The sequence below is a fragment of the Vombatus ursinus genome, unplaced genomic scaffold (assembly GCF_900497805.2).
Source record: "Vombatus ursinus unplaced genomic scaffold, bare-nosed wombat genome assembly UNPS02014798.1, whole genome shotgun sequence".
Lineage (NCBI taxonomy): Eukaryota > Metazoa > Chordata > Mammalia > Diprotodontia > Vombatidae > Vombatus > Vombatus ursinus.
Window position 1 is genome coordinate 42,802,806 of NW_020954576.1, and position 13,211 is coordinate 42,816,016.

General features: G+C 34.1%; 1 protein-coding gene across 3 annotated transcripts in view; it reads right to left on the reverse strand.

Annotated features, from left to right (window-relative positions):
- Positions 1-9,990: 9,990 nt before the first annotated feature.
- Positions 9,991-13,211, reverse strand: part of SYT14 (synaptotagmin 14) — a 170,856-nt gene continuing 167,635 nt past the window's right edge. For 2 of the 3 annotated variants that reach the window (XM_027871729.1, XM_027871731.1), the window contains one exon: positions 9,991-10,304. In XM_027871729.1, the coding sequence (XP_027727530.1) occupies positions 9,991-10,304 (314 nt within the window). Of the gene's footprint in view, positions 10,305-11,636; positions 11,694-13,211 lie in introns of all 3 variants that reach the window. The other variant, XM_027871728.1, reaches the window with a different exon arrangement.

Sequence of the window (13,211 nt, forward strand, 5' to 3'; positions counted from 1 at the left end):
AGAGTAAGGGTTATTCTTTGTGTAACACCATAGGACAAAAGTCAGAGACTTCCTTACTCTGGGTAGGTACTCATAAAGCATTTTTTTTTAAGTAGGAAGGGGGAGGCAAGTAACTTTTAGCCCACTAAGCAAATTTATACTCTATTATGAAAAACTAAACTGCCATTTAAGACCTCCTTAGGATAATCAATTGAAGATATTTCTCAAATACATCGACACTGTTTACACACCAGGACATCAATTTTTCTACATAATACAGTTTTACAAAAGGAACAAAACACTGAGAGAATCAGTGCTATATAGGCAGTATTAAAGTAGGTATGTGAATAAAATTCTAAATACAGCACGTTTCAATAGAAAGACTCAAACTAAAGTCATTAGATATGTACTATTCTACAGAATGGACTGCTTCATACACCCATATATTTATGATATCTTTTAATGAAAACATGAATTAAAATGTGACAAAAAACATTTCAACAACATTGCTGATAACAGCACAAACACTTGTATTTACTAATGAGATCAGTTATTGGTTTAGACTCACCAGCAAACAAGTTGGAAATAATTTAAGACCAAGACTTTAATCAGCAGTATATTTCCTTAGGATAAGAGAGAGATATAATTTTGCTCACGGAGCATTTAAACTTTATGCTATTAGACCCACTGTTACAAAAATAGGTAAGAAAGCTCTGTAAGAAAGTACACATATCAAGGAGACATCTCTCCTCAAAAAAGCAAATTAAGGGAAATTCGAATAAAAGATTTCACTAATTTAAGTTTTTCATGAAAATTGCATTAAAATACTTTTGAGAAATGAAACAGTATTAAGCATTAATGCACCTCATTATTTACAGAAAAGGAGAGTGGCCCCAGTGACCATCACAGGCCTATTCAACCATAAAATAACCAAGGACCACTCTTGGTCCCCCCTGATAAATTTAATTAAAAGGTAACATTTAGAAATTTTCTTATTTCAAAATTCTAGTAAAAACATAGCCAAAGTTCAGCTGTCCCCTCTTATGACAGCCATGAAAATCCTTCCACACATGGTGCTACAGTAGCATACCCATCTTGTATGAGGTGGGCGGAACTGGCAGGGGGAGGAGAATGGGAAGACATATTAAAAAAAAAATCCAAAAATATTTGCAGTATAATTTTGTAAGCTAAGCAGCTGTTGGAATTTGTTTAGGAGTAAACTTGAAACTATTTATAAAAACAAAATGGCCATTCAATTGGGCTTCATTCCATTCCAACACACATACATTATCCAATTATACACAAAGCTACCCAGATCTTCTCATAAGTTATAGCAGACGGTCACACACAGTATGTTTCAAATGCTATCAGTACTTATTCAAAAAGACTATGAGTAAATTATATTATAAAGCACTGACTTCAGTACTCTAATTTTTGGAGTTACATGGTTAAATAGACGTGTGGAATTATTTCAAAATTTTTATTCACTAAACACACACTTCAGATAAAATATAAATGTGCAAACTGGGGAAAATGCAAACCAAAAAAAATAAAGAAAGAAGATTTATATACTTAAAATTCTTGATTCAGTTCCTGGCTTCTACCCCATTTATAATTGAAATCACATTTAGTTGTATTGCAGGCGCCATTCTCTATCAGTCCTCTGATCGGCTGATCCTATTACACTTTGGGGGTCTTGTCTCCTGTTGGTGCTTGTGTATTACTTTCACCAGTATTAATGGGTGTCATGCATAGGCATCACAGGAAGACTGACCCCTTAGGGTATAAAAGGTCTGGTTGTTAATGAAAATTACAGCATGAGGAAGAAGAAGGTTACCTACTCAGAAAATGACAAATGAAATGCTGTTAAGAAGCTCCCAGCAATTCTTTCAAACAGATGTGAAAGACAAAGAAAAACAATAAGTTTTAAAGATCATAAGGGAAAGCCAGTTTCCTCATTAAACGATGTATTCATATTTAATATCAAGTACTAAGTACCATGGTAATAAGCATTTTAGCAATAACTAAATATATAAACCAATTTCAGAAAATTATTATTTTTTCAAGGCATAATGTGGCATTATATTTCATCTACTGGGTATTCATTTTAAACACAATATGTGTCAGGTGAGAGATCACATGCTAAAGGAATAAACTGAATGGTGCTTAGGGTTTTTCTTTTTCAAAGTAATCTTCAATATTCAGGAAGACAAACTCAAATAACAAGAAGAACAAGCTAGGTTTACTGATAACCAGAATAGTAAAGAAGCAGGTGGGAGGAAGGGTCCCTAAATAATAAGACAACTCAAGATACAGATTGGCAGACTGACAATGGAGAAATGTCAAAATCCTGCATAACAGTGCCATGGCAGTGATTTTCTTCTAATAATCAATTATTTAGGAATAGCCTTATTTTTTGTATACTAAAATCAAAATGCAGTACTTCAGCACTAAAATTATGGTAAACTTTTGGTGGATTTACAATTAAGTTCCCTCCCAAATCACCTGATTTTTGTTTTATACGTACATTTCAAGACAAATGGATTTATTTTTTAAGGCTTCTAAGTGAAAAGAGCTCTGGTGCTTCTCTCCTTCCTGCCACACTCCCACCTCTAACCCCAAGAGGGCAGGATGTCTAGAAACGCTTGGTTTCACTGGCTTTTAAAATGTCTTAAGGTCAAACGGCAGACCTTCTAAGTCCTCTTATTGGCTAAACAATATGATTGGGAAAAAGTCAGGATGCCCCTATCATTCAGAGTGTGATTCAGAGTGACTGTGATAAACTTACCTCTGTCTTAAAAATTCCAAAGGCACTGAGGAGGTGGTGGGGGGACATAGGATGGGATAGTAATATTTATGGAAAAACAAAAAGTTTGCCCATTTTTTGGTACTTGTTTAAACACTAAAAGATGGGAGAAGGTTTCTAATCCATTTTGGCCACCAGATTCCCAGTTTCAGTCTAACACTCTTAGTGATATTATGGTTCTATTTGTTTGCTATTCCCCTCAAGCTAAGACCAGATCATTGATAAAGCAGTACACACACACAAAAAAAAAAAATCAAATTCTCAGCTCTCTGTGACTGATAACTATTAGTTCACCTCTCCTAAGTAGAGGGGCCAGAATCTTTCAGAAAAAAAAATCCTCCAATGAGCACCTGTCCATATGCATACAAAACATGCAACTTCTTCATGAGAGAAGGAACCATGACCAGATCTGAAAAGAAGGGAAAACAGAAGCTGAGGCAGTGTCTGATCTATATCATTTTTCTTTAGAAGAGGAGGAGGAAGAGGACCTGGGGTTCCTGAATTAACACATCATTGAACATGAAGAACCCCAACAGAGAACAAAGCCATGAGGAGGCAGAACTCAGATGTGACCTGCCAGGAATAATGGTGTTGCTAGTGAAGAATCCAGAAGTGTCATATCCCATGGGGAATGTGATGACAATGAAGCTGGTGACAGTAATCACGGTGAACACAAGAATGTGCTGCACTGGATAAGTATGTAAAAGTACCAAGCTATCCATAACTGCTCCCAAATATCTGCTCATTTTGTGTAGTAATGGTGAGATTGAGAATTACAGCAATTGTTAACGTGGACCCAAATGCCATCACCCTCGCTGGCCACTAAGTTGTTCATCATGTGACTGAAATCCTTTTTGGTTGTGCTGGTTAGGCCAAAGAGCCTCTACTATTACTCTAAGTAGCCCTAAGTTGCTCAAGGAACCTCAGATCTTATTTTTCCACAGTGGGCCTTTAGAAATGGAAGAATGGGGCTCTTGAAATTAATCGATAAACATGTAGTGAGCCCTTACTCTGTGCCGAGAACTTTTGAAACAATGATGTATTAGATAAATACCTTGCCATCAAAGAATTATAGAATTTTAGAGTTGGGAAGGACTTTAAAGGTGATATAGTCATTTCACAATTGAGTTGGGACTACGTGGCATATGTACTCAGGGAAAGAAAAACTTCTGAAAGCCTTCTATATTGGTGAGAAATCCTTACGCAAATGTGTACAGCCTGCTAGAGTCTCAGACTCCTGGCCTTGGCCTCCCCCAATCTCTTCTTCCAAGTCACTATTAGGAGAATTAACAGCAAATAATGAAATAATGGAGCCCCAGCTATACCAACAACTTCTAAAGGTTGAAGGCCCAGGGTCTTCACCCCTGAAGAAAAGGAAACAGTGCTTTGAAAAATTCAAGGTGTTGTGAGATGCTTGTTTTGTGTGTATATCTCAAGTTATGTGACAAAAAAGCTGTGTATATATAAAAAACAACTTTAATCTCGTTTAATAAATTTGATTTGAACCCAAGGATGGGTAAAGGATATTAAACCTCAAATCAAATGTTTCTAGTGAGAAATCACATAAATGGGTATCAATGAAAATGCTTAAAGGGGAAAATGAAAATGAGCATATTCTAACTCTTGGGTAACAGAGATGAGATTATGCCCTAAACCACACAATTAATTCAGTATTCTCACAACTATTCCATAAGTATATGTGGAAAGAGGAGGAATTTCTTAGGATAGGATTCTCAGGCCTAGAGCCTTTGCTTGACAACCATAGCAATATGAATCCCCAGATGGCACAGAAGATAAGGGGCAGGAGGTCCTTCTACTATTTAATTTTTTAAAAGACCATTACAAGGCTCCTACTTAAAAGGTCATCCTTGTTACCCTGCAAGATAAAAAAGGAAAGATGTAGTGTGTTATGAAAATAGCTTTTAGAATGATTCTCCTGCTGTTTCTACAACATGAAAAATGTGACCTTGTCATGTGACTTGCCTCTGAGATAAATATCTTCTGAGATCCTTTCTCTGACTCATATTCATCATCTTAAAGGCAGCACAGTGAAGAAATATTTGAATAATAATCTAAAGGTAACTTTCAAGATTCATAAAACCACCATAACAGGATTTATTTATTAGTCTGGGGAATAACTGGACAAAGGTTTATGTTGAATTAGGGCAGTTCTCCAAAGCATATAGGTACCCCAAATTAAATGCCCATTTTTTTTCATTATACACATCTCTCACCTTTTTTAAGGAAAGAAAAAAAACCCTAATACTACTAAACCTAGCTTGAATACCTCACTCATTTAATATCACACATAAAACTTCTTTCATTAAAATGCTAGTCTAGGGTCATTGAAGCAATGTTATTCCTAGTCAGTATTTTTTTCTTTGTAGGAAAATTCAATTCTATCCTTCATACTTGAGCAATGAATTTTTTTTGGAGGGTGAGGTGGGAGAGGGAAGGATAGCAATGCATATTCAAAGAGGAAAAGGTCTATTTCTTCTCCCTTCCGTGTCTCAGGTTTCACCTCGGCATAAATAAAGTGCTCCATTAGCATGCTGCTCTTGGGGGCTTGCTTGCAGTACAGGATTCTGCTGCCAGGCAGTTGGTCTTTTCTTGTTCACATGTTTTGCACATGCAGAAAAAGTTCTATATAAGGATGAGGGACAGAATGCACCCTATAAAACATTAGAAGAGAGATAGCTATTCCTATCATAGTTCCTTCAGGGCATGGCCAATAGAGACTCTTTCTTGTATACCAAAAGTTATTCTCTGCCCACCTTCCCTGCTTAAATCCCCAGTGTTGGTTTATAAAAATTGGCTCGCCATTCTATTGGAAGGAAATCTGATCTTGTAAACTTAATAAAAATCTTAGACACTTAAAAAGTGTCGTAGAGAAATTCCATTTAAATACTACACAACACATTTGCAACCCAAAATAGTAAGAGTAAATTAAAGATAAACCCTAATACTCTCATTCTTCAGACCTCTAACTCTTTCATCCCTTAAATTTTTCCTGTTCATAGAGTGTTGATATCCTAATGAGTTATGTTACACTCTGTGACACAAGGACCATTTGTATCTTAGCAAAGAAACTCGACAACTCTCATCGTTACCATCTTCATTATCATCATCCTTTTCGTGGTTCTATGTTTCTCTCTAACATCTCCTTTTTTTGGTGGAAGGAAGTTTAATGTCACATGACATGAATGTCACATGTTTTATGCCCACATTTGGTGCCTATGATTTTAGTGCCTTTCTTTTGATTGTTATAAATTGCTAGGTTTTAAAAACCCACTTCTTACAATGCTTAACAACATACTTAGTCTTGTGCTCAGAAATATTTCCTGATGATGATGACAATGGTGACATCTTCAGTGTAGGTGATCTAGTTTAAGGATAGTGGTGGATGACAAAGAAAAATGAGAAGAAAGGAATAAAAAAAATCACAATTTTTAGGACCAAAACAGAGTTTTAACTTGGAAACTGCCTGAACATAGACTTCTTAGTCTATGTAGTCATGTGTCAGCTGAAAGCAAAGTCACTTTTGGCCCTTCTATTCATACACCCATGGAATGTGGTTGTAGAGAATCCTTCTGGATATAACTGTTCTTACAGAATCTGAAATTCAGATCCACTAATTGTCTGACTATATAAGTTCACAGGTTTTCAGGGTCATGCATAAGACTCAAATGTTAATTTCCCTTTCTCAAGTCTTCTGTCTTCCTTTTGACAGACATTTCCAACTCTACTTCTGCTTTCCTATATTGGAGATGGATCACCTAGCAATCATTTTATTTCCAATTTACTGTAAACATTCTGAATATTTACAAAATGAGGGCCACAAGAATTTTATTTAAATTCTAGAATCTAGGTTCCAGAATAAACCTTAGCCAAAGGTGCATTTCTAGCCTATTTAATTAGCTATCTATCTGGTGAATACCCTGGGTGGGCTGGCATTTTGGCCATTATTTTAATACTATGAAACATTAGTTATTCTGTTACTATGGTAGTATCTGAATGCCTAATGTGTGGACTGTAATACAACATGCAAACAAAATTTCATGGAAAATATGAATACCACTAAAGAATTAAGGTTAAGCAAGAAGACTTTTGAGAGGCAAGAAGAATCAATATCGTACCAATGTTCTTTACTGATTTGAAGTATAATATTTTTTGTTTCTTGGGCAGTAAGAAACCACTATGTTTTGGAACTCATTTGGTTGATAAATAAAGGCTGTAATTACAGGAGCAGGCACTCACATGTCACTTAATTGCCAGATATGGCCTTTCTCATTTTATTATAAAACTTAGGGCTTTTTAACAGAACAATAAGAAATTGGGTTTTCTTTCTCAAATTTCTAAATCCATATCTACTACCCACCAGTGGACCCCTATTTGCTGTAATTACTACGATACAAAAATTTGCCTTAAAGCTTTCATGAAAATTAAAGCACAAAAAACTCAGTAATACTATCTGATATACTAAATCTGGTATAGTAAAAGGGGTCTCTTGAGCCCTACTTAAGCCTTTTTTCTAAGAGAAAAAACAATCTTTTAGAAGTAATTACTCCAACAGCTAATACTTTTTTTTTGTCAATCCACAGGGTAAGACATGTATTTTGCTCTGTATGTGTGTGTGTGTGTGTGTTTATTTGGAGAAACAAAGAAGTAGGTAATAGAATGGGAGTAATCATTAATTAGGATTTAAACTAAAAGGTGATTCTGAGTTAAGTAAACACAGAAGAAATAGAATTCACTAACTTGAACATTTCCAGAATTATGACACCCTCACTCTTATAGAATCTAGAGTTATAGTTTATGTTATCTTTCTGAGCACAGGGGCCTTATCTAACATTTTCAACATCCCATTTATGTTTTAGATCTGTAGATTTCTGTTTAGAAGTTGTCTGGGATATCCTGAAACATATACACCTCTCTGGGTTTTGTCTGCAAAATGCAAATTTAACGAACAGCTGGCTAGTGGATTGCTCACTCAAAGGTAAAATAACAAGGAAATCTTGTGTTTGAGTAAGGCTTAATATAGTTACAAATAAGGTTGATACCTCTTTTTATTGGGGACATTCTAGTTAACATTAACATAACCAATCTTTTCGAAACTAGAACAAATACTTACAATGTCAAAATCCTAGATGTGATTTCTAAGTAAAGATTTTTAATTTCTTTCAAAACCTCCTTGCACACTGTTGCTTATCTTGCTTAAATCACATTATCATGTCTCATGATTCACATATGATTGTAGAGTAGACTAACTCATTTATAAAAATCCTGGAAAACGCTGATTACTCTAATGAAAGAATGAATTTTCCCATTAATGAAACCACATAATATGCATTAATAAACTTCAGTTTAACCTAATAATAATTTTTCTTATAATTCATATGGATGAATGTATTGAACTGTCATTTCTAAACTGTTAACTTAATTGAACTAAAAGGTAATCAAGGGGTTTACTGGATTTTGGGATTACTTGTACAATCCTATAAACTCAAATTTAAATGATATTTTCTATGAGGATGTTTTGCTATTATATGTTTGTACATTAGAGTACACTGCGAATCTCTTGAAAACCATACACTACTTTTCAGTAACTGGTAAACAAATAATTATTTGTTCTATTTGGCCCAGAAAGGAGAAAGGGCAAAGGAAAAGAATTGCATACATATATAAAATTGACAATATTTATGAGCAAAGTTATAGACAGCAAACAGGAGAAGCAAAATAGGACAATAATTAATGCCACTTCCAACCAAAGTTGCTAGATTTTTAAAAAATCAACCCAAATGAAACTCATTCATCATTTAAAAAATTAGGACGTAATATACAACTTTACATAGTCTAGAGAAAAAAAGATCTTATGACATTGTTCTGAGGAATCTTTATGTTTATAAAAATTGAAGGCCTAATTTTGCAAATACAGCTTTCTCAAGTTGTATGAGCAAATTTCACATACATGAAAGGCACAGGATGATATTACGTCGAAGAACGTATTTGTAAAGTTCATAAAAATTAGTCACATCACTAGAAGCATCAGAAGGAGTCTCAGAACTGTCTTTAACTTGAGGTCCTGACTGAATCTGAGACAGGGATAGTCTTTGTATCACAGGGTAAGACTGAACACTTAGAGAGCAGCTTCTTTCTTAATATGAATACTTAGTTAGCTAAAAACAATGTCGGTTGCTTAATGCTAGTACCAGAGAGTTAAAACTTCTTCACACTGGATTGTATTTTTTTTAGCAGCTAACTTACTATATACTTGGTTGTTTTAAAAATATATTCTTCACAATACTGGCATTTAAAATAAATTAATATCAATTATTGAAAGAATTTTAAAAGTCAAGTCCTGCTCTATGAGCTTCCTATGTTGGAATACATGAATATAGGAAGTGCTTTCAACAGAAAGTTACATAATTCTACAGTACAACCTGTCTAACAAGGCTTGCAAGGGACCAGTACAGTGACTTGGTCTCTTTGGGTTAAGCAGAAGCATAGGCAAGGGGAAAAATGACTTGCATCCAAGTGAAACTTGTCCCCATGACATGCTGAAGAAATGTCTTCTTTTTGTCAAAGTATATCTGCTTCCACTTAGATTTAATGCTATTGAGATGTTTAACAGAGAAATGAAGCATAATAACCTATGCAAAGAGAAAAAATATGAAATAAAATGATTTTTCAATGAGATTAAATTTTTACCATTAGCATTGATTTAGGTTCCTTTCAAATTGACCACAAATTTCTTGTCACTAACACTGGGTGTTGGCTGGTCAAAAAATATTTTATGGAGAACCTCTAGGACAGTGCCAATATTCTTACAGTACTGAAACCAAAATTCTCCAATTTTTATTCATTGAAAATTCTGCTTTTTAATGAAATAGCTAGCTCTTTAGTAGCTAAAATGAAATTACTGTAAAAACCAACATCATACAATTAAACCTCTGGAGAGTTGCTAGTTTGACCATGATCATGTAAGTTTCTCATATTTCATGGTAATTTCCACCAGAGATATGGAAAATCAATGAAGAGATGATACATTAGCTGTTCTGTTCCATAGCACTTAGTGCATGTTTTAGGTGGAATGTTGAATCTGATACTTCTGTGAACTGCTCTCCGGGTAGTGGCTAAATAAAAATAATGTTTTTGGAGCCAGAAACAAGGCTGTATTGAGTTGTAATTGCCCTTCGCTCTGTCCATTATGTCTCTAATAATGAGTGCCATCTACATACTTGCTGTCCTTTGGATTCCTTCATTTCAGTCCAGTGATTGAGTTCCTCTTCTCCTGAGCTGTTGAGACCTAGAGAAATCCAGCCTATCATCTCTTTCCGTTTCATGCTGCGTTTGTTATACACGGATAGTATAAGGGTCACATCTGAAAGCTGAAACAGTGCCACTTGAAAAACAAAGGTTTCCTTGTATATGGGATTTGGTTGTCCTCTGCGGATAGATGTCTTGCATTTGGACATCTCTTGACCCATGGAATTCAGAAGAGTCAACTTAACATATGTATCTACAGGGGGAAAAAAAAACCACAAATAACATTTTGGAACATAAACTCAAAAAAGGAATTTTAAGATTTGCTAAGATGATTACGTATTAGCATTCTCTAAGGATATGGCGTATACCATGTTAACTGAAGAAAGTTCAATCGATTCTACTTTAATACAATTGCTGTATAGTGTGAATATAAAATAAAGAGGAAACTAAATAGGTAAAATAGTTTTGGTGGAATGATGACATAACCTAAGTGTTTCTACATGGTAACGGTGGTAACCCTACGTTAAAAATTTTACTTAAAGGTATACCTCATAATCCTTTCTCTTCCCTCACATTCCCACCACCACCCCTGCCATCTCTACCACCCCCATTTAGCTGTACTAAGCAGGATTTCATAGCATTATTAAACATTTAGCAAGCTCCAATTAGCCACAACACTATAAAGCATTCCACTGTGCTTTTAGAGAATAAGAATAAATAAACAAGTGGGAATGAAGGCAACTGATGAAAAGGAGAGGAACACATAAGTGCAAAGGAGACATCAAAACAGCTTAAGATGAAATGCCAAAAAAATCTCTGCATGGATGTGGTTTTTTTTAATATTTTTTACAAAACATTTAAAGACCAAAATGAAGCCAAATGCATTAGGTGCTCAAAGTTTAGAAAACCAAGTAAAATGTTCTCTTTCCTATTTTCATGCAAGAATACATTTAATGTGCTTTTTGGGGAAAATAAAATAAATGCTGTAGGATTTTTTCACAACTGAATGTGAAATTTTGAGATGTCAGCTAATAGTTTTATGAAATATAAAAAAATTGATGCAATGTATAGTGTATAAAATGAATTTTACTTATGCATTGCTTTCTGCTACTCGGGTGATAAACCTTCTCTTTAAAACTTTGTATTTTCTAGTTCTTTTGACCCATGCAAATGGTATACAGCATATTGCTCCATCATATATATATATATATACACATATATCTACATATTTCATGATAGAATTTTAATTAACATGGAAGAAAATTGACATGCTTCTTAACAAAAATGTCAAACTTTATTTCTGCTGTATGAATCAAAATAAAGTTACTGGAACACTAAAATTATTTACAAACTTTGGAAAAAGAAATTCTTCATATATTTGTAACTTTGTAGGTGCTCTGAATACCATCATCCATAATCAGAGATAAGTCTACAGTTAGTTGTACTTAAGAGTACCACAGATAATAAATGTGCATTTTCTGGAAACCAACATGGTGGACAGCTTCACTGCTGGCAAGTTTTAGGGTTTGCTTTTTTTTTTTTTGCATGAAAAGACAACATCCAATTAGCCTCTACAGGAACTCACCTCGGATTATATAAACCTGTCCACCTATCAAGTGTTTTAGACAACAGAACAGTCCATCTGACAACAGGGGGTGGAAAGCAGTAAAAGAAATAATGACCAGATGTCAATCGTTGGGTGAGAGAGGGTCAAAGGTTAAAGTTAAAGAGGAAACACTGTTTACTGGAGTGGAAGAACACAAAGTTTTAGCAGTTTAGTTCAGATAGAGGATTGAACGAAAGGGCTGTTGGGTAAATTTCATGGAATGAAAAAATTTTAAAGGTCATTGTGTAATCTTTAGCAAAAAATTACACTGTTCTAAAAAGGGATATCTTTGTAACAGTACCTACTTGGTCTAAAGCACATTGAACATAGAAAAAATCATGCAAATGATCAGGCTATAAAAGACTGAAGAAGGGTAATATAGAGTACTTTTTTGTTATTTTACTGAACCTTAAGCTTATTCATGCAATATCTAGCATAAAAATACTGACATTATTCCAATATAAAATATAATTAAATTGTTTAAAATGAAAATGATTCAAAGTTAAACATCAACTCTAATATTATAACTTTTGCTCTTAAATGCTAATATTGTTATTTTGGATATAATTTTATCATTCCAAGCATAATTTAATCTAAAACTTAGACCTAATTATTTATGGAGTGCCTATAAATTTTTGGAAATTGTAGAGAATATGCTACGAAAAAACAAGTCTTTTAGTTAATTTATAACCCATATTTATAACATTTTTAAAAATGACAAATCATATTATTTAGCTTACCAGTCTGTCAGCCATCATTATCTATCAATTTTAACACTATTGGTCTAATTCTAAAATAACAGTAATGTAACAAACTTCTTAACCTGAAAGCTCTATCCACTCTTTATTTCTATTAATGATTAAGCAGAGACATTGACTGTTTTCATCAATAAATCCAAAGTGTAATTAACTATTGATTATTTAAGGAGTTATAACCTATTTTGTGTATTAGACAAGCTAGCTACTTCTTTTTTCTGTCTTGGTCCCTTGGTTTTAGGCCAATGCACAGCTTATGAGTATTAAGGCCAAAGAGTGGTTAGAGGAAGAACAGGAGGTCAATCCACATGCGTTTATTCTGCTATAGTATAGCACACCTAATTAAAGATTTATTTGTCAAAGACATTAAACTGTAAGCTAAAATACAGATTTCATTTATCCATGCTTTCCCCTAAATTATATTAACATCAGTAATTAAGGGTTAACTACAATATGTAGTATTTACTCATGTAATTTCCTCCTTGTTCCTTGACATTTTCACTGCAAAATACAAAGGAGAAGGGTAAAAAGAGTGAAGGAAAAGGATATTAATGAAAGCATCTTGGTTCTTAACATTACTGCTGACAAAACCTCATTCATCTTTAAGATTTTTTCATTCCCATTCACTAATGAATAGTAACATTCATAATTACGTCATAAGTCGTTGCAAAGTTAACTGGAATCTATACTGAATATTTATTCAAGTGATTGAAGGGTTTTGATTACATTTTAAGATTTTCTTTTAAGTTTTAGTTAGAGGTTTTGACACATTTGGGCCAAGGGAAGGATGACCAGGAAG